General features: G+C 36.4%; 1 protein-coding gene across 9 annotated transcripts; it reads right to left on the bottom strand.

Moving 5' to 3' along the window:
* Positions 1-69: 69 nt before the first annotated feature.
* On the bottom strand, positions 70-22,817 carry LOC109855149 (protein lap4). 9 transcript variants are annotated; one of them, XR_002250266.1, is made up of 35 exons: positions 22,317-22,816; positions 21,925-22,042; positions 18,069-18,147; positions 17,852-17,941; positions 17,361-17,481; positions 16,984-17,276; positions 16,735-16,868; positions 16,484-16,595; positions 16,153-16,319; positions 15,833-15,987; positions 15,630-15,740; positions 15,276-15,476; positions 14,972-15,175; positions 14,766-14,835; positions 13,787-13,939; positions 13,517-13,692; positions 13,281-13,409; positions 13,042-13,200; positions 12,877-12,957; positions 11,964-12,785; positions 11,607-11,714; positions 11,343-11,522; positions 10,171-10,329; positions 9,678-10,058; positions 9,273-9,431; positions 4,034-4,471; positions 3,747-3,858; positions 3,602-3,658; positions 3,391-3,505; positions 3,137-3,242; positions 2,911-3,024; positions 2,675-2,830; positions 2,186-2,386; positions 1,550-1,648; positions 1,099-1,190 (listed from the first exon to the last, which is right to left on the bottom strand). XR_002250266.1 is itself a non-coding variant. In XM_020429030.1 (34 exons), exons 1-34 carry the CDS (start codon positions 22,476-22,478, stop codon positions 924-926), a joined length of 6,087 nt encoding a protein of 2,028 aa, XP_020284619.1. In that variant the 5' UTR covers positions 22,479-22,817; the 3' UTR covers positions 70-923. The 9 variants fall into 9 exon arrangements, 6 of the variants coding, with proteins under 6 accessions (XP_020284619.1, XP_020284622.1, XP_020284618.1 ...); XR_002250267.1 differs by having other exon boundaries at positions 2,246-2,386; XM_020429030.1 differs by lacking the exon at positions 1,550-1,648 and having other exon boundaries at positions 70-1,190; positions 3,137-3,239; positions 22,317-22,817.
* Between the last annotated feature and the right edge of the window lie 314 nt (positions 22,818-23,131).

Below are 23,131 nucleotides of genomic sequence, written 5' to 3'. Positions count from 1 at the left end.
ATATTCATTTCGTGCTCTACAATTAGTTACTAAAAAACTTTTTACCTATTTCTTGTATCTTTAATCTTACGGGATTTTTTTTTTTTTTTTTTTTTTTTGCTAAAATTTCATTATCTTAAACTCGTAAAGTTTTAACTTAGTCAGATTTCCGTTATATTATTAAACACGAGATATGTATGTAAAATATATATATAAATATATATATATATATAATATATATGTATTAATAAGAATGTATACGTTTATGAAACTGCAGTAGCGCGGCATTCAACATTGAAAGATGTAAAATACCAAATAATCTGGCGTGTATGTCATATACATCAGATCTCGCGCTGCAATTATTAAAATAGAACACTGCAATTTGTACAATGTATGTATACGTATCGTAAAACTGTGTTATATACACACATCGTACGCACACAGAATGTAACAAACGATGTTACAAGTCTGTTTAGATGGACGTATTATACTCATTGAAAGTTTTCGTAAATATCTAATATTTTTTTTTGTTTACTTAATATAATATATATAACTACAGGATTAGATATTTGTTTTTGTTACATTATTTGTGAAGGAGAATAAAAAAAAAAAAAGAACACAGGTCCGTTTGTTTTACGCACCGTTGCATCAGAAATTAAAGTCAAAAGCAATTTCATATTCTTGAATGTGCACGTGTATTACACGTATGTAATGATTTAATCTATATATATATATATATGCTCTTTATATATATATATATATATGTATGTATATGCAGTGTATAAATGGTACCGATTTACATATAGAACGCGGTGACATACACAACAAATTTGTATAATAATAAAATATCGCAATATAATAAAATCTCTCTCTGCCGATTCGAATTACATTTAACACACATTAAATGTTTCATACCTACTCTTGTTAAAAAGCACAATTTTTCATCAGTGACGACCTTTCTTCGACCGCTTGCGTTTTTTCTTTTTCGTGGGTGTGACGTCCGTTTTAGCTGTTTTAGCGGGGGTAACATCAGTCGCGTCAGTCACATCTTGAGAATCCGTTTTCTCTTCCACAACAGTCGTTGTATTTTGTCCCGCGGTGTCTTCGCTTTCGCTCTCGCCGTCGCTCGCTCCGGTACCGGTTATACTTTCTACATCGTCCTCGGCGTTGCTCAATTCCAAGGATATAATTTTCTCTCGCAGAGTTTCCACCTAATCACGGAAATGTATAAATTTCGTAATGTATCAATTGTGACCAATTTTGCGCATTGCGTTCTGGCGTTACAAATTGATTGGCGACGCAGTTTAAAAGTGCTTTTCACACAGCTTGCAGTATAGCAATAATTTTTGAAAATTTCGCAATATCCTTCGCGGAACGTAAGCATATTAGATATTTTTAATTTTTTAAAACTGCAGTTTATTTCTGCATGTATAAATAAGCGTATTTGTATAGTGTGTAAGACAACACGAAAAAAAAAAAAAAACAATTAATCATGCATATGTTACGTGCAGATAGCTCTGATAAACAAGCTTAAAAATGTACATATAAATAAGATATAAAACCAAATTACCGATAGTTCAGGAAAATAGTTGTTAGTAGGATCAGTAGAAGTGACATTCATAGTTCAAGATGGTGCGTAAGGTACCATTGATGGAAGCGATGGAGGAGTCTTGAAACACAATAAACATAATATAACGATTGAACGAACAATACACAGATGTTATGCGAATTATAAGAAAGAGCAAAAAACAATATAACATTTTCTCCTATGTAATGTGTAAGTAAAATTAAATTAAGTTGAATAGGCGTGGCATACTTTACTCCCTTTTTTTTAGTATGTTAATGTTTAGCATATTAAGTTCATTAATGTCGATTAATCTCTTTTGAATTTACTAGTTATTAAAACTCGACACAAGGGATTATCAAAGTTTCACGAATAATACAAATACAAGTTCACGAATTTTCTGATATGTTTATGATGATCTGGCGTAAAAATGACTCATCTGTGTATATTACTAAAAAATAAAAACAATAAAAAAAATACAAAAAACAGAACGTTCTCGGGTGAATGCGGTGCAGTCCATAGACAATCGTTGCAACAATAATGATTCGCAACTGTGCTGTTTCCTCCCCCTCATCGAATACGACAGGTGTGTATGATATACTTGAACGCTGGTGCAAGTCTTAGCTTTTATTAATGTAATACCTGACGCTCAATGAGCTTCTCGACGTATTCGACTGTTCGTACACGACGTTCGCCCGTTACCTCATCTAGATATTCCTCGGTACGCCGAGTGACCTTCTCATCCACTACTTTCTCGGATTCGCGTATCTCTTTAGGGGGACCCACTTTACTGCGCACAGCGAGCTTAGGGAAATCAGCGCTAGACGGCCGTAATGTAGCAAACTAAGATAGCAAAAGAGACAAAACGGGGAACGGTTGTAGTAACATGAATCTCTTCCTCTTCTTTTTCTTTTTTTTTTTTTTACTTAATGAATGGTGTGTTAGTTCAGGCGAGCAAGACAGCGATTAGTAAACGATCAGGGTTAAAACACACAAATTCGAAAAATCAATCAAGCTTGCACAGGTCAATTATATCTTTCGGAAAAAAAATAAAAAGTCTTTGTTACGTATGTTAAATAATTGTAAAAATTGAGTTATCTCTAAGTGAAATGCCATTTCGCAAATGCTTACTTCGACTGGTTTTTCTGGGTCGGGAGAACGCTGTTCGGTCGCATCACATGCATCTTCGTTTTTGCAAAGATCAGTCGCGTCGCGGGCGTCTTCATTTTTATTGGTGTCCATTATTTCGCTCATCTTTTTAATTACCATCTGTGCCTGAAGCGCATCCTAAACACAAAAAACAAACACTCAAGACGTGCTATAAAGGAAAGTAACACTATTACGGTTGTAAGAAATTGTAGCTTTACTTGTTCGAGAGACTTGAGACGCGCTTGTCTCCAAGCGGCTCGTTTCTCTGCTCTAAGTACTCGCTGTTCAGCAGGACTTAGAAGATGTTCGTCGTCTTCGTCCGAAATAAGACCCTGTACAGTAATAAATAGATCGCTATTATCTCACTTTAAATATTAGATGTTTATTTCTTTTTATTTAGGATATTGAAATAATGTAAATCAACATAATTGTTAAAATAATTACCTCTTGTTTCAATCGTTCTTTCAAACGACGTTCTGCTTTCGCTGTTCTCACACTAGTGGGGAGATTCGGGATTAGAGGAATTGAAGTTCGTGAACTTAATCGACTACTAAAAGAAAATATTGCAACTCAGGTCAATACAAAAATATACACAATCACAATGTAATGGATATAGTAAATATACAGCAACATAATATATATATATATATATATATATATATATATATATATAAATTTATTTTGTATTAGAGACTTACTTAGGTCGTCCATTATCCTGATCTTCCATTGTGTCTAAATCTTCAAGACCTTCATTTTCATCAAGTTGCGCCCACGATTTGAGCTCGTCTCGCGTCAAAGTTGCAATCTTTTTCTCTATAAAATATATATACAGATTTTTTCAACTCCAATATATCAAAACAAATATATAAAACTTGCAAAACTATGTAACATATGTAAATAATTGTTTACCTTCTTCTTGTCTCATTTTTTCCACCTCATCCTGACTCAAAAAGCTAAATATCTTATCTGTAACACAATCATCGAAAAATCGAATATTGATTTATCTACATATTTTGTATCACAATTGTATAAGATAAAAATTATGTTGTCTTACCTGATTTGGGAGAGGGTTTTAAATGTTCTTCCATGGCACTTTCAAATAGCTTCTTTTTGTCGCTAACTGACATTTTCGTCAATGGTGGTGTTGGAGATGAAGTGGGAGATTGCTGTATTAAATAACATTTACACAAATAATCATCATTCGCAATGTTCATGAAAGAACGAAAAGAGAGAAAGAGAAAAAAAAAGAATTTCATTTTTAACAGAACGTCCAAAGTGCAAGTATAATAATACGTATTATATGTTAGTGTGTACGTAGTTACATATGCTTCTAAAACCCACCTCACCAACATTTCCACCAACAGAGCGTGCTATCTGTTGCTTTCTAAGAGGAGTTGAAGTGTCAAGATTTTCCCAGCGTTCAGGATTGGTTAGAGGAGTTGGAGGAAGTTGGAAACGTGCGTGCATTTGAGAGGATGTTACTCGCGGATGGGAGTCGAGTGTTTCTTGGGACGACCGAATTGGTTGTTCGGTTGCGGGTGTCGCGGATAGTTTGTCACGAGACAGATAAGCGATGCAGTCCGCACTCTTTTTTAAAGACGGCGGTAGATCGGCAAACGTGATGCTACGTTTTGGCAAAGATTTTTTCTTCGTCGGGGAAGGTAAGGTGTGCATAGAGGTGGAACGATCGAAATTCGTAGTCTTAGAAAGATCGGGAATCGCAGATGACTTGGACGAAGAAAGATCCTTTGAAGTTCCAGTTGTCTCATTCGTTCTTGACTGGATAAATAACATGGAAAATCGTATTAGTTCTTTAGTAGTCAGTACATATACAGGAATAGAAGATAAGATCGAGTGAAATAAATCGGAGTGATTCATCATAATAAAGGAATTAATTACATGCGAAGCGACCAACAGCATACAAACTCAACTAATGTAAATTTGTAACAAAATAGGAGAGAAACAATACGAAGTATATGTTTTTTTTTTTACTTCATTACATTAATCTATATAAAAACTTCTGTGAGAAAAACAAACTGTGTGTAGTGTAAAAAAACAAAAATCAAACATTAAGATCTCTAATTTGGATCGTTAAAAATATCGGTGTCTTCGTAAAATTTATATAACTATAATTTAAAACAGATTTATTTTGAATGCTACACGTCATACAAAATCTATGTAGAATTCAAATAAGAATTTCTCAAACTTATTTGTCCGATTGCGCGCGTCCATTTTCTTCTTCGTGATCGTATATGTACATTCAATAGTATATCTCTCAATTGTACTATTATTGCAATAAATCATGCACAACATTCGCATAATTTAATTTATAAACGTATAACCGATACATTCTCTCTCATTTTATAAAGGTATTTCTATATTTGTACCCTATACGCATCATACGTGTATCGATGTAGTGGAGACTGTCGTACGTATTGTATATATGTATATATATACACACACACGTGTATATATATATATCTCGAGTACCTTGGAACACTTTGTCAGCAAGTTCTACTTTATTGTTCTACTTTACCTTCTTTTTCCTTCCCTGTTTTGCAGTTTTATATTATGCAGTTTGTAAAATATATAAATTAATGAATACTCTAGTTTTTATTTCTCACAGGAATAGCAAATTCTTGAATATATTTCATTCGTAACGTAACACACATTCACAAACACATTACATTAAATATAAGAAGTATATATTTTATTTATTTTTTTTATTGCTGTATATTTGTATTATTTTTGTAGAAGTTAGAAAGAGGTGTAAACCTATAAATGTTTTTTTGTTTTGTAAATAAAACAAGCAGGTACGCGAGTATTTATTTTGAAACAATCTTCAATCACACACAATTCAAAAAGCTAATAAAAATATTTATATAAGTAAGTTAATTTATATAAGTTATCTCTCGTTCGTTAACAAGATCTCAATTTATTTATTTGCGTTTATCGAATTAAAACGTCACAAAAATTGTTTCATAATGTGTGAACAGTCTCCTCTACTGTAAGATCTCATATGAAACAACACGATAAAAATCAGCTGTAAAAACTATATTACTCAGTAAAATAATATCCTTCAATTATATTTTTTCTTCCTATCTAAGTCTGATTATGAAAAAGTATCTCCATTTTAAATATATATTTTACAACAGGGACAACTGTAACGACTTTCAGAAAACTTCTATGCATGAGGCGGAGTATCTTAAAAACATCCACATTTTTACCCCTATGCCGATCAACTGGAACTTTAACATTAACACACCTTTCATTAAGATTTTTCTCTTCTTTCTTAAATAAATATCAGCTTATTTAATAGTGTAGTAATATATACATATATATATGTAATATATATGTTATATATTACATATATACATATACATGTATATATATAAACATCTGGTCCATTAGAATTATGTGTGAACATTATACTGCTTATAGAAAATATGTAGATACATTGATTTTCAATAATGATATGATTCAATTGCAGTATTAAAACGTATCAAGTGCTTTAAGATCGTTAGTAGATCTAACTTAGGCAAAGGCCAATATTTAAAAATATGTCCGATACAACGATGTTATTTTCAACAAATTAAGATTTTTTATTTCTTGGTTGGTTTGCAACAAAAGCAGATTGATAACAGTGCTTCCTAAGATGGAATCAATCGTGCGTTTGCATTAAATATATATCTCTCTCCAAAAGATTGTATCTTTTTTTTTTACATGTATCAACGATAAGTATTGATTACATAAACTTTAATTGCTTTTCCAACTTTTCCTGTCTCACACTGAACAATCTTGGTTAGAACATTACAGATTACGTTCTTAATTACAATTTCGCCCTTCGGCAAAATTTCGGGTTAAGTATGATGAAGAGAAATGGTTGAGGACAAAGTCTGTTGCAGAAATGCTTATTAAAAATTAAAAACTTGCGCCATACTGAATGAATAATGTAAAATGTAATGCTCATATATGTTTTTCAAACTAATATGATGATATATATATTTACATAGATGATAGTTCAACTAGGAAATATGGCATTATTTATATATATATATATATGTATATATATAATTATTCATATATAATATTTATTTTTTTTATTATATCTCTATCATATTCTCTTCTATATAACGCGGTATAATACAATGCATTGCTAAGATCAATTCAATTTTTTTTTTTTTTATATATTCATGTTTTACCAGCGAGGTATAAAACAATTATCGGCATTTTTATATAAATGTAGTGAAGAATATTTTGCATGTGATCAGTAAAATAGTCAAAATATTATTTCTTATAAACACGTCATTATTAGTAAAGAATTTCTCTCTCTATTCTTTTCTCTCTTTTTTCTTTGGCTCTTTCCTACGTAGAAAATAGTTTTTTTTTTTTTTTTTTTAAATTATTTAGTCAAATGTGAAACACAGAGTGATACTTGCAGTTCAGTTAGATCTTATAACGTCTCTTTTATATAAAAACCGCTGACAATCGTTATCAACAAAAATGATAACATATACTTTCAGTATTCTATTAGAAAACATAAACAGTAGATATGTAGAGTGTGTCCCTGTAGTTCACATAATTAAAAATCGTATTGCAATATCTCGTTAATTAATATATATTGCCGATCGGAGATATGAATCGACGTCTACAATCAGCACATCAGACGGCAATATGTCAAAGATCTACTGAAAAAAGAAACGACAAAGGTTTCTAGAAGCTTTTATGCTAATTGCGAAAACCTCTAATTACGTATCACAAATTGTTTTTGTTTTCAGCGATTATTCATTAGTTAAGAAAAAATCACGTAATGATTAATCGAGAGTTTTGGTTCTCTTCTTTTCTGTAACACTCTCGTCTTATACATGTGCGTGTGTTGCACGTTACCGAAGTCATCATTGCAAACAATAGTTGAGAATCAGTGTGAAAATCTTAATTAAAAAGTTCTTTCAAGTACACCGAAGAAATGCTTTGCTACACACAACTTCTGTCTATCTATCACAGAAATATACTCCTCTGTTATTCAACATTTATAAACATATGCGAGTTATATACATGATCTATGTATAACTCGATGTATATACATTATGTATGTGTATATGACACACTTTTAGTCTCGAGAGTATCAGATATCACACTTATATGTCATCATGTGAAAATTTCACCTTATTTCTTGTTCATCGAAGCAAAAAATTAAATTACAGACTTAATCCAGTTATTCGCATATTCTTCCAATAATACTTAATATCAGTAATGGCAGTATCAGCAACGAATAGTGTAACAATAGCTTTGCTATATACGTATGTGCATACGTGACATTTGCGGACGCACGAAAACGCAATAAATTATGATACGCGAGTCAATGCCATGTGAGAATCTTAGAGAATCTTTTGTCACGGTAAGGTATCCTGTAGTATCAGAGGCAATGGACGCAGACACGGGGAAAAATGAGTAGAAAGACGAACGACTCACTCCTGTTAGTGGGCAGCCAAAGTAGCACTATCATCTTCCACTGTCTGTAAACATGGGAAATATCTCTCTTTTTGGCGCTCAGATGAGCATGCGACGCTAAAAAGACATCGACAACATTTCATGCGCCATTTACCTAATAATATCGCGTATACAGAGATCGTATTTACATCAGCTGATAGATGTCTACTATTGGAACTCTTGTCTAGAGTTCGGAACGAATAACTTAACTGACGCCTAACGGAAGGAATGTTTCACAGTCTTTTTGTACATATATATATATGTATATATGTATATATATATATTGATCGTGTCGTTTTGAAAGGGGGGTTTTAAAACCTAAAGAAGAACGAATGCACATCTTTCTCTGTGGATCAGTAACAACATCGTTTCGAATGAAAAAAGAGACATGCAAAATGTTTAATACTTTCAATTTGAAAACCATGCGAAGCGAGCAAAGGCAACATCCTCGGTGGTAAGATAAAAGTGCATACATTATTGTATCAATGGCTGGGTAAAAGACTATTATTCAAATTATCGCATGCAACACTCGTTATAATACAATATTCGTAAATAACGCAATAACGAATATGACGTAGGTTTTGTTTGTTAATCCTTTCACTGCTGTAGGCGCATATATGCACTTCGAAAAAATATGCTATAAGCGCATATATGCGTTCAGTACTTATATATTTTTATATTAAATGCAAATGTAATTCAATGTGTGTGTTTCGACACTTATATTTTTTATACAAGTTTTTGCGCGCCAACAAAAAGTTTCGCCGTTTTTCACGTGCACTCTGCATTAGATTTTGCCAAAGCGAAAGGGTTAAATTAAAATATCATTCCAAGTTAAAAAAAACAAATCAAAATGTTACTTGAAAAAGATAAGTTACTAAGAGAAGTGATGTTAAAACTTTTTTAAGGAAATGTTATTTTCTAATCTATAAATCAAAAGAAACAATTCTAATTTCAAGATATGCTACGTGTACAAGATTACAATGTACAAGTTCGAGCAATTTATTAGAGATGTTTGGCAATATAAACTATATGTAGAAAATATAAGTTATCACAATCGAAGTTATCAATGTGATACTCAATGTGTACTCACATTATTAGGATTTTGAGGTGCTAGCGTGTGTTTACTCATAACAATCGTGGTAGTTTTGAGATCCTTGGTACCCCCGGGTGACTTTGGTGGTACAACCATATCTACAGGACTACTCGATTTGCTCACTAAGGATTCCGCTGCTCGTACAACATCTAATACCTGTGTCGAAATCGAGAAACGCACAAATGAAATGAATTGTTACACGTAGAATTTATAAAAAATAACAAACTAATTAAAAATTACATTTGTTTTACAAAAACGTATATTTGTCCGAATGAAACTTGACAAAAAAGAAACTTTGACTTCATCTACAGTTTTTCTAATAAAAATTTTTTTTAATAAGATCGCAAAACCCCAAAAACTAGAAAGAAACATATAACTTTATCGTGTATAAACAAATCTTACTTTTTCGGGTGTGGATTTCTCCCTGTTTTCTATAAGCGCGCGTTCTCGCTCCTCTTCTTCCCACGCAACAAGCTCAGCTTTCATTTCTTGTTCTTGTCTGAGTATCGCGGCTTCCTCGTCGTCACGATCTAAACTGGAAACACTTTGCGACAAGGATTTAATACCGTCAGCAGCCGGATCCTTGGATTCGTGCGGCGCTCTAGCACCCTTGGAATCTTTACTGTCGGACAACATTATTATCGGGTCGATCTCGCTTTTGTCGTAACCTTTGCACACGATCAGTGTAATCGTATTTCCTGAGCACCGGAGAATATTGACGGCTTCTTGATGAGTAGCACCGAGCAATGACGTTCCGTTAACTTCGAGTAACCTCATTCCAACCTGTTGTAAAATATAAAAACGCGTTCAAGTACAAATTAATATTAAAATAGAAAAATAGAAAAAGAATAAAATAGAAAAAAATGGACGCAAGTCCCAAAAATAATACACTTGCCTTTAATCGTCCGTCTCTCTTGGCCGCACCACCCGAATTAATTTTTGATATAAAAACGCCTTCATCGGTATGATCGAAAGGATTGCCTTTCTGTCCTTTTCGACCTCCTTTGATGTGCATGCCAAGCTTCTCGCCTGCTTCCTTTGTTATCACTAATTCCTAAAACAGGTTACGTTAATTCCGTTAATAAAAATAATTCTTCTTTTGTCAAAGAAGTATTACATAAAGTTACAAAAATGAATATTACACAACTGTACATTACTGTTATATTTTAACTGAACTGGGAGAGAACAAATATTTTACTTCAAATTATACATGTATAATAAATTGTTTAACTATAATCACCATCAAGTGATATTTATATTTATTGTATTCAGATTCAAATAGATTTAATAATTGGAAACTTGCAAGGAACAATGACTCAAATATTGGACATCAGAAAAAATACAAGAACAAAGTTTTACATAGAACCAAAGTTTTATATACAGTTAAAACCATCTCGGTTTTATTCACTTAATAATATTAAGTATAAATGGCGTGAGACGCAAAGCATAAAAAGCGCTTGAACGTAAGATAAGTTTCCGTAAAACAAAACTCAGCATAAGCAAGAAGCAAGTCATTCATAATAGATGTAAATAGTGAAGTTTGGAGCCATGGTGAGATAAAGCGTACGGTGAAGAACGTGAAGTTTCGGGTCAAAATGCATCGAGTACTTACTGTCACAGGGATGTACTCTATTTCGACCAGCTTGTGGGGGCAAATTATAAAGAAAAAACGATGCATTAGATAAAAAGAAATAGTCACACGCTAAAGCACCGAGATCCGCTGCTTGCACTCTCTAACAAGCACTCCCTTGGAGACGTTAACAAAACAAAAACAGAAATGTTTTCGAAGAGCAATTTATTTAGTGAATAGAGTGCCTATAGTTTCTAAGCGTAACTGTAGTCGTATCTTTTTTTTTTTTCAAGACACAATCTCTCAAATGTGCGTATTTATCGGTGTTATAAGTGACAGAGCCAGTGCATATATGTGTAAAATTTTGCACTATATATAACTCTATGAAGTTATATTTACTTTGTGGACTTGTTGCTCTATAAGCATCGCTAATCTAAATGTTGCTAATCTAAAGATTAAAAGCAATTGAGAGCAATCACAAATTACGCGTTATTTACCTGATAACTTTCTGGAAGTGGGTCGTGTTGGATGGTGAGCACAATCTGCTCCCCTGGTCTCAGAAGTTCCATCACCGCTTCCTGATGCGTTGCTTTGGTCACATCCGTACCATTTACTTTCAATATCCTATCACCCATTCTCAGTTTCCCGGATTTGGCCGCTATGCCACCGGGAACAACCTGAAAACATTTCAATAGAAACAAATAAGTAAAGACATAAAAGAAGATAAAAAATAATATTGAATCAAAACGAGAGAGACTTACGTGAGATATAAAAATTCCAGGTTCTTTCGCTCCGAATGGTGTGCAGGAATGATCAGTTCCTCCTATAATACTGAACCCCAGAGAACCTTCTTTTACAAGAACAACGTCCTAAATAACGATGCGCTAAATTAGTTGTATACTTCAAATGTAAATTTACATAAATATTTATTTCATTTTTTTGGTGTCGACTGATCGGAATAAGAGTTCGAAAAGACATAGAGAAAGACGAAAACGGATAAAGAAGGAAGTAGTAGGATACGAATAAAGCTTCTACAGAGGAGTAAAAACTGCGCTGACGGTTTTATTTAACTACATGTGCAATGTAATTTGATGCTTGTCTAAGTAGCGAGCACATACCTCGATGATAAGCGGTTGCACCAAATTGTTGTCAGTCACTCTAGTTACGACGGTCTCGGTGAGTGTGCTCTTTGTGATGGTTTCAGTAACTTTACCAAGTGTGGTGGGAGCCGGAGGAAAGTTAACATCGCTGGGTAATGTATCGGGCTGCTTTATCGTCACTGTCACAATGGGGCCCTGATGGGAGTCTGGCGAAGGCGAGGATGTTGGAGGTCGAAGGAAATGAGCGGGGATCATAGCTTGAAATTCCTCGTTGGTGATTGGCTTCGGTACCTGTATATCCTCCTGTGGAGACGCCGGTCGAGGCTCTCCTTGAGGAGTAGTGGCTGCGGTGGGGGCAGTATTATTCGTGGGTGCACTCGTCGTTTGGGTGACACTATGCCTGGGAGCTGGTTGCGGATAAGCTTGATTAGCCGTCGGACTGGGAGACACCGGTGAAACGCTTTTCAGAGTGTTTCCTGGATCGGTCACGCCGTTCATCTTAGCGGTTCCGTTGACAACATCGGTTTTCGGGGGCAACGCCGGTAACGGCGGCGGCGTTTTCGAAGTGGGACTCGGCGAGAGCGCTTTGTCAACATCCATAGAGCGACGATAGCCAGCGTATGTGGGCTTGTTCGCTATGTAGCTGTTGGCATTGTACAGACCTGTGTAAGGTTTCGGCGTGCCTATAACGCGCGGCGATTTTTCGGAGGGAGTTGCGACGCTGTTAACTTGAGAAAGCGGTATTTCCCGTTCGACCACTAATCGTACGAATCTTTCCAAGCCAGTGAGCAAAGCCACCGCTTGTTCGTGTTTTGCTCCTCTCATATCTACTCCGTTAATCTGCAAGTTACAAAAATAACGCAAAAACATCTTAGCTAGTATTCATCCAATAAAAATTCGTTTCAAATCTGATAAAAATATATATACTTACAGACATTACTTTGTCTCCAACCAATAATTTGCCGTCCTTTTGGGCGACTCCGCCATCCGTGATTCTCGAAATATATATTGCCTGTAGAGATAACATATAATAATTAATATTCGCTAACTTTAACAAACAAATTTGAAAAATATTCAGTTTTACAAAAAAACTCACATCACTGTTATCTTTAAACGATTGCGAACCTTCTCCGCCAGCAATGCTAAACCCAAGTCCATTTTGATCTCGTATTAACGTCGTGTGAAAGAGAACGGGTACCATAGGTTCACTACTAGTCGTTTTTACTGAAGCTATAGGTTCGGGAATCTTTTTCGTCTGCAATTATATCAAATTTAACTCTTTATTTTCATTTGTAAATTTATCATTTGTCAAAATATATAAAGTGGAGACGTTACCTTTGTCGTTTCGTGAGTTGTGTCGCCATTCTCTAAAGTATGCGACAATGCTGTGGATGAAACATAAGATGTCGCGCTCGGTGCTCTACTTGTGCTTAAGCTGGAGCACACGGAATCTTTTCTCAAGACCTGAACACAATAACCACCAAAGATTTTTTTTTGTTTATCTTAATCAAATTAAAAAAGTGCAATTTAATATTTCTCTCTAAATAAAAAGAAACGGCTGTTGTACATACATGTTCATACGGTGGAACTATCCTTGTGACTTCTCTTATGATGACTAACACAAGAACACGTCCACAAGCTTTCAACACTTCTACGGCATCGTAATGATCTACATTTACTACTGATACTCCATTTACAGATATTACTTTGTCGCCTACCCTCAGCCCAGCCAAGTCAGCAGGACCACCTAAAAATACACGAAGAAATACGCTAACTTGACACATTACTGTTTTCGATAAAAATATTTATCTTTCCTCACTAATGAAGCTATTTTTACCTACCTTCAGTAACTCTTGAAATAAAGATGCCTTCGTCGTCGCCTTTGAAAGGCGTTGACCCGATGCCACCAGCTATCGACAGACCTAGTCCGCCGGTCGTTCTTTCTATGTGAATTTCATATTGCTCTTCTCGCACCTCTAATGTCGGTTCCACATCTGAAATAATATACAAATCTTTTTATTCAGAAAACTTTCGGTTAGCTTAATAAATAAAATCGCGCTATTCTCTGATGAATAAATGTCTGGTTTAACCTTGTTTGACGCTCTTTTTTCTAATGTAACATTTGTATCTTTTAGGCATTATACTAAAAATAATTTGTGACTGTGTCAAATATAATTTCCTATTTTGTTTATATATGCACACCACACGCGTTCAATAAAATGTCTCGCAATTAGTCACTTTCCGTGACTCGCGCCATCGAAATACTCATTGATAAATGGATTAATGATAAGATTCACGGAGATGGAGTAAGAGATTTATCTTATCAGAGGTTTCCCTACTACACGATAAATGTAAACCGCGATATGAAACTACATAAAGAGTCTTACGAATTCTTCCTCACTGCTGTTTAATAAAACGGTCTTTATCATTTAAACTCATTTTGTAGATAAATGAATAGAATGTCTGAAACTTTTTAACACTCTGAACGTAGAAATATACGTACGTATCTTAATCTAAGTGTAAAGTATAAACAACACGAAAGATCTCGTGCTATCAGTTTTCGTTACGGCGATATCGCCACTATCAAATTAGACTTGACACTGAGACTTAAACTATTGAAAATTTTACAAAATTGTACATGATTTTTCTGTTGAGTCAATCTACTTTTACACTTTGGCTGTGTCAAAAAGTTTCAGTTTCTATTCTATACATGTGTGTATATAACATGTACATAATTAAAATTTTTAGCGCCAAATTTTAATTAATATACTTAGGTTTTATACTTTAATTTTAAGCTTACGATTCTTTTCTTAAACTTACCTTGACTCTGCATCTCGAACGTTTCTGCAGGTTCTTGTGGTTGTGGAGTCTCTTCAGCTTTCTTCATAACCTATGAACATATAAAATGATATCGACACATTAAAAACATTGAAAAACTTTTTAAAGTATTTTTATGAGAAAAAAGAGAGAGAGAGATTGTTTCAAATCAATATTTAAACTTCTTATGATTAAGTAATTATATCAACCTGCGCAATAAGATTAGCAGCTTTCTCTTTATCAATCGTGTCAATACGTTTGTTTTTCAAATGATGTGGGGTGTCTCTACGTTGAAGTTTATTGGGCTTGTCTTCGTTAGTCGTGTCCTCCGCAAATTCGACATGCTTATGCATTTCCTCGTCTTCGGAGTCTTCCTCTTTCGATTCCGGGACACACTCATCAGCTATTGCATTCTGTGAAATGAGACACTTGAAGTACAAGAAAATGCTCGAGTATGAAAAATTTTTATGGAAAAAAACTAAGATTTAATTAATACGACGAAAAGTTAATTACCGTTTGAAATTCTGCAGCGTCTTTAACGGAACTATCTGTTTCTTTGTTAAGTTGGGCGTCTGTTTCGACGCCAGGTTCCGAAATCTTGTGATCGTTTTGCACGGTATTGCACTCTATTTCGTCTTGTTCATGTGGCATGTCTTCGGGCTTTTCCGACATTTCCGATTCGGTTTTATCCAATCCGAAAGTTTGAGAAACATCCTGAGAAAAATTTCAATCATATTATCTTACATAAAATAACACAAAAACAGGTTTCATTAAGAACTTATCAAAAGAATTATTTTAAGAATTTAATTACTAACTTATAATGAGAGCTGAAAATATAGAAGAAAACAAGTTGACCACAAGACTTACCTGTTCCTCTGTCGATGCCGATCGACTTTCGCTTCTCGCTTTGCTCAACAGTTTGTGTGCCTTAGCTTTTAACTCCTTAGGATGTGGTGTGTTTTGACGTATAAATGGAGTCTGCGCAAAAACAAAAAAAAAAAGAAATAAGAGTGAAAAAAAGAAGATAAAATACGAAAACCTGATTTATATAAGAATCAGATAAAACCTACCTCTTTATCGGCATGTGGCGGCTCGTCAGTAAACTTTACCGAGTGCGTTCTCGATGCCTCTTTCTCTTGCCAACCTTCATCATCGCTACTTGTCAGCTCGCGCATTTCACCCTGAACGTTTCTCATACCGACCATCATATCCAGTCTGACTGAATCTAGAAGAAGAAGAGATCGCTAGTTGTAAACTTGAAACTAGTTGAAACTATAAAAACTTTAGAATAATTAAGCTGCGTGTATATATTGAACAATTTAGACAAATTTCATAGAAAATTCCAGATAAAATTTCAATAAAAAAGAGCTAATCACTTGTAATTACTAACCGTCAGGACGAAACACTAGCTGTGGTAAGAGAAAACACGTTAATACTTCTTGCCCCGTTTCTTCGTCAATGTCCGTCTGAAACGTTAGCATCGGTTGCGCCTGGTTTTCGCTCAACCATACCGCTTTCAAGTCCAAGTTGAGTAAGGAATATGGTAAAAATTGTAATCTGTATAACAATAATATTCACGATATTTGTATAACAATAATGTTTATAATATTATGTTTTAATTAATTAAAATAAATGTGTAAAATGTCTTCTCAAATGATTTTTAAACGTTATCTCTTGTTCCAATAATTGATGATCACATGATTCGTAGAAGTTATACATACCTGTTCCCAGATACATCTAGGACGTGAAGAGAAGTACATTGTCCTACTTCACCCGGGAGATATTGCAACTTATTGTCTCTTAAAGACAATACACCTAATTCTTTTAGATTTCCTACAAAAGTGAAAGAACAAATAAATTTATTTAAATTACCAATCTTTTTTATATCTTTTAACATAAATTTCTTTATGTTATATAGATTAAAACTAAATTTAATAAAGAAAAAATCAGGTTTTTTTATAGTGTGTCTTACCAATTTCTACCGGTAGAGATCTCAAGCCGTTTCTATCAACATTTAAATTATTTAAATTATGAAGATTGCCTATAGACACTGGTAGGTCTAAAAGAAAATTCTCTGTAAGAATTAGCTCTTGCAAATTCTCACACCTGAAACACGTAAAAAATAAGCGAGTTTTTATTTTTTTATTTTTGTTTCTCATAAGGCTTATTCATCAGGTTTTCCTAATAATTTGATTCGCAACACAAAATATCGCGCACTTACCTTCCTATGCACGGATTTAGAGTGTTAATTCTGTTTTGATCTACTTTGAGGATAGTTAACTTCTTCAGTTCGCCAATTCCGTCTGGTAACTTTTCAAGAACGTTCTGCGACAAATGCAAATCCGTTAACGACTCAAGACCGCGAATTTCATCGGGAATGTCCTCCAGACGATTCTCCGAGACGTCCAAACACGCTAGAGTTTTGAGTTCGCCTATTTCAGGCGGCAAGTGTTGCAACTGATTATGATCAAGCCACAATTCCTGTAGCACTGGTAATTTTCCTATATGTGCAGGCTTTGGAGGAAAAAAAAATTTTTTGTAAAAACATTCGTTCCCATTCTCACTAATCTCGTGATGAACATCTCGAATGGAACTTACCAATTCCTCGATCTCATTGTCACCGAGATCCAATCGTTCGAGGTTGTAAAGTTTGGAGATCGATTCGGGCAAGGATTTGAGCAAATTTTCTCTTAACTCCAGTGATTTTAACGCTTCCAAACTACAAAAAAAAAAAAAAAAAAAAAAAAAAAAAAATACAGCATGTACAATAACACAATACACTTGAACACTATAGATTTTAGTTTCTTACAAATACACCTCGGTGTATTACTATTCCACTTGTGAAAATTTCAAAGCGAGAAGAAGGGCCAATATGAGCAAATCTGAATGTTCTTCGTGAATATATTTATTAATCAATTTTTCAAACGTTACGATCCACTTTAGGATCTTCTTCAGTGACAATCTGAATACAGTATTCATCAAATGAATAATATATTCACCAAGCAAAACCAAAGCAAATGAATAAGTATATTCATCAAGATACAGGTTTGCTCGTATTGGCCCCTCTTCCCACAAATTCGATATATTACCTTCCGAAATCAGGTGGCAAGATCGTGAGAGACAAATCGTTCAGTCCGAGTATGGTTAAATTTCTCAACTGCACGAATCCTGGTGGGAGCCTGAAATAACGTGAAATTTACAATATTTTGAATTTGTATCCGGACCGACGAGAACACGAACATGAATGATGCAAAGTATACTATGTATAAACCGATATTAAAAATATAAGAAAAATAATTGAATAACCTTGGAATAGGATTACTACTGAAGTCCGCCACCTGTAGCGCTTGTAAATTCTTGATGTTTTCGGGAATGTCCGGGATATCTGTAAGAAATAAGATAAGCATTGTTTCACCAAAATACATCAATAATTTAAGCCTCTCTCTTTCTCTTTCTCTTTCTCTCTTTCTCGATACCAATTCCGAAATAAGATCGTCTAAAAATACGACGCAAACAATATCGCACGCGTTTGTCGATTTTAAACATTCACAAAGAAAGGAAACAGACCGACCGATCCGAAATTACATTTTTGCATAGCTGGATATTTACACACACAGCTCCACGGAATATATTTGTGAAAAATGCCGGAGCGACTGTTTTTTTTTCGCGTGTGTGCTTTTTCAAAATTTCAATTAAATTTTCTCTCTCTTATTGAAAAGGTAGGGGGCTACTCGGCTCGTTGCTCGTGTGTGTTTCGCTTCACGAAGTAGAATGCTTCTGTCCCGTATAAGCGAGAGCAAAAAAACCGCGACACTGACGAGAGGAAATTACAGCAAAGCGTGATTCCGCTAGGAAAAAAATACGCGCTGCGACAGCCTTTCTCATTCGTCGTCGACTCTCTTTTTCATTACGCGAAGACGTATTAATCGCTCTTGCGAGGAATAGCTTCTCTTCAAAAAAAAAAAAAGTTGAAAAAAAAAACGAGTAGAAACATCGAACTGGAACGTAGCTTTGCGTAAAACTGTCAGTGTTTTAATTGAACATAAGATGGGAACAAACCAGGTGGAGCACGAAGAGAGACATGAAAATACAAACTCATCTGCATTAAGAAAACAACGTTGACATTCTTTTCGTAAAAAAAATTGATGAAAAAAAACTAAAAACCAAAAGAAAAAAAGAAGAGAGATTTGATATTGAAATTGGAGGAGAGTTCGCCGAGTCGTACACTCTCCGCGATCAATCCGCTCAGTGAGAGAGAAAAGGTCGATTTCATAGACAAAGAATCTACGGTTGAATAGAGACGCGCGACGACCCGGTTATAGGGATCGGACCCGCGAGGGGTGTATGTTACATGCCCTTTTTTCCATACGAAAGCGCCGTCAATTTTCAGATGCCATGGCACCGCGGTTAGTCGACGGCCCCTTTTGATGCAACCGCAATAAACATTATAAATAGCATGAAACGTCCACCCTCGGCCTTTGTAATTTACCTCGAAGAGAGACGGAAGGAGGAGGAGAGGAAGAGACGACAACGACGAGGACGAGGACGACGAGGACGACGACGAGGACGACGACGACAACGACGACAGGTTGCTCTATTGCGCGTTTTTACGTCGCGAATCGACGTTAAAGAGACGGCGAAAGGAAAAGCTGGCTCGCGATTCGCGTTCGAATAAAGCCGGTGGATAACAAGGCGGTAATAAAATGCCGCCGCGACTCGCCGATCGTCGCGAAACGATCGTCACACGTCCGCCGCTTACAATTGGAGCGTTCGGTCGTAATCCCAAAGGAAGTTTAATAACTCTGATTTTTTGTTGTAAAGAAAAGAGCACCCGTTTGAATATTAAAAACTGCAACTCTCTCCCTTTGTACTAAACTGATTGTGCGCGGATATTTTAAATATCAAATTAGCGTTCCCGAGAGATATTCTCTTTTAGAGAGAAACGCGACATCCTTCGTCCTTTTCAATATGAAATTACATCTCGTCCCGGTACGAACGAAAATGATGTAATTCATAAGAAAGTTTTGAATACATACAAACGAACTGGTGTGTAATAAGAGAGACGAACAAAATTAAACGCGCACTCCAGAGAGTACGCACGTAATATGGTGCGTACATATGTGTGCGCGTACGTGTATATGTAAGCGATTGTATACGTAATATATATTTCTCCTCTTTCAATCAATCTCTTTGATCTGAAACCTGTTGCGATTGCGCAATTTGCGCTCGTCTTTGCGCATTCGAGCGGACTTGGAATTCTGTTGTTGTTGTTGTTGCGTGTCACATCGCGCCTGTGTTTAACTGCGCTGTTTTGCAACCGAGCGATTCTCCCGGATGAGTCAGTGTGAACGAATGCCGCGGATATTGTAAACGGAATCAAAATACGTAACATTCCAAACGCAATAATGGGTCTCGGCGACATGTACCCGACAATGTTCCGCGTGACGTGAAACGACGCCGTATCGAACTATTATCGAAAGAGGGGGAGAACAAATGTGTTTGCAAACGATACGTGTGTGCTCCGATGTAGTTACAATAATTACACGTGTCTCTTGGCCTCATCGATTATTTTCTCAATGCGACGCCGATAAACACGGCCGCGATAAATGTGGTTGGACAATAAAAACCTAACGACAAAGGTATCGGCTCTTTTTAATTAGGCGACGTCAAATGAATTTTTAATTGTAAATTAAATTCTATTTTATTTCTCTCTCTCTCTCTCTTTCTCGCACGCGCAATACTTGTCAAAGAGATAATTTTGACAATGTAAAAGAAAAAAAAAATAAAGAAAAGAATGAAATTTTGTTGTTCGACAGAGTTTGTTCGACGTACTTGAGAATAAAAATGCGCACACAACAATACAGCAACACGCTCGACCGTGCTGTCAATAAATCCCCGTTATATTTTCTCGGTCGACCACAGAAGTAATCTAATATGAGAATCTTTCGTCAGAGTGCACCGAGAATTTAATCCAGAAAAAGGTTGACATTTACACGAATATGAGAAGTGCGCGAGACTTCGGTCTCGTGGTTCAACGCGACAAACAGATCAGGCGGAAACCTCATCGGACCGATCTACTTGCGCGCTCTTTGAACGCGGAAATAACGCAGAAAGATCAAGTCGACAAAACACATTTCCGCGTGCGATTTCTTTAGCGAGAAGTTTTTTCTCAAGCAACTTTAACGCGGAAATAAACAAGAAATACATTAATTACGAAATATAAAGTTTTTATCGATGTCGTTAATTTGCTTTAAAAAAAAACTTTCAACTTTAGAAACATATGTGTGTGTGTGTGCATAATTACTAACTCTGCATCTTCGAGTTTACAATCATGTTAACTCAGAATCTTTCTTTCTCCTGTACTGTACACACAATACATGCGCACAAATTGACATTTCTGTCTGGCGCGACCCAAAAGGGTAGATCCATCGACTCGCCAAGTTTTGCATCCTTTCCAAGTTGCGTCGTTTGACGGTTCGATTCAATTTGGCGGATGCGGCTTGTTGCAACAGGTAGGACGAAAAAAGAAAAACCGATATCGCAGACAGAAATATTTATGATAGGCGCCAGTGACAGGCGGGGCAACGTGGCCGCGGCTCGGCTACGCTCGACTCCGCTCGCCGATGCGGTGACGCGCTTATGGTGGACGACGGGAAGGCGTCGAGAGGAAACACGAAGGAAGATGCACCGTTATACGCTCGTCTCGTTAGAAAGCGCCTCGTCAACGCTCGCCGCATCGAATTTTCAGGAAGCAGGACTCTACCAGGAAAACATCCTTCTATATGGCTGCGTTCTCTTCGCTCCCGGAATATCCGACCGGATGATAATCGCGCGGGGTGACTCCGGTGATCCTTTTCAATGCTAAATAGTCCTTTTGTACGCGTGTTACCGTAACGCCGTTTCGCCTCGCGCGCGGCACAAAGCTGTCACACACGCGCGTCTCACAGAAATATCATTATAACAAACACATAATAAGATCAATTACAGTTAATTGCTCAGATCTTTCCCGTTGTGTGTTTATACGTGTTGGTGTTCGAGCACCAAGTTATCTCGCGTGTAAATAAAACGCATCGGAAAACCCGTGTACGTAGCTATATATGTAATTTTTTATAGCGTGAGAAAAACACGCGACAGAGAAATAATAATAATAAACAATTCTCACCATTTCTGGAGATGTCCAACTCCACGAGATTCTCGAAATTCTGGATATCGGGCGGCAAACGGTGCAGCTCATTGTCGCTCAGGCTGAGTTTCCGTAGCCTCTGAAGTCGGAAGAAGTTCTGAAACGAGCACACGAAACGCGATATATTGGACGAAGGTGTACGCGGCAATAGTTTTACTTGTACGTTATCGGCTTTCGCGAGCTCGGTCAAGAGAAAATGGAGCGGGAAGAGGCGCGGTAATATACACAAAGAGAAAAATGTTATTTTCGATAATTCTGCTGCGCGACTTTGCCACGCGTGTTCTTCGCGTTTAAAGGAAATTCCATGCGGTGGGGAAAAAAAAAGAAGTTTTTCGCGAATAGGCGAAATAGCGATATTAATCATCGCTCACCTTCGGTAGATCACGAATGTGATTCGCGTCCAGCAGAAGCTCCTCGAGGCTTCTGGCGTAGCGCACGATATCATCGGGCACGTAGTACAGGGAGCAGTGACGCTTGTCAAGGGATTCCACCTGCCTGTTACACCCTTTAAAAATCGGAATGCAGCGGAACATGGTAACATACACACACGCTTGGGTTCACTTGGTCAAGGATCACGTCGAAACAGCACCCAGCACGATCATCCCCGTGGACAAAGCGGACACGCGCGCGCCGTTACTCGCGCATACTTCTCCATCCGACGAGGCGAAGGTACGCGCAGCGATTTTTCACGCCCTGCTCTCTCACGGGCTTCAAACGCGTTCTCGGGTCTTACGCTTCGAGATCTGACGTCATCACGTCGACGAACCACCGATCACGTTGCTCGTCGAGAACCACGCGAATAATCCACGAACGAACGCAACGCGTATACACGGCAAACTGCGTCGTCGCTCATCGTCTCGTTCGTCACGCAGCAAGTCAGTGCAGCCACCATCACCAATCGCCGTCATCGCGACGTCAGTGGAAATGGACAACAGAATAGCGGCTTAGTTTTCATGAGAGACGCGAGATGACGGCGAAAACGCGGGATTAATCAAATGACCGCTAAAAATAAAAAGTTGTTACTATTCAGAAAAGAGTTACACTCTCTGTATATTTTATGTATTTATATAAAATAATTTTTTTAAACAAATTTAAGAATGTACCCCCGAGTGATTTCGGAGGAAAAGATTGGACGATAGTCCAGTTCTCCTTTCTGGTGGCGATGCTCGAAGGAACAAAGTATCTG

This window comes from Pseudomyrmex gracilis, unplaced genomic scaffold, assembly GCF_002006095.1.
Source record: "Pseudomyrmex gracilis isolate BER0280 unplaced genomic scaffold, ASM200609v1 scaffold_82, whole genome shotgun sequence".
NCBI classification, from domain to species: Eukaryota; Metazoa; Arthropoda; class Insecta; order Hymenoptera; family Formicidae; genus Pseudomyrmex; species Pseudomyrmex gracilis.
The sequence above is the reverse complement of the archived record's forward strand: the minus strand, read 5'-3'. Positions and strand labels throughout refer to the sequence as shown.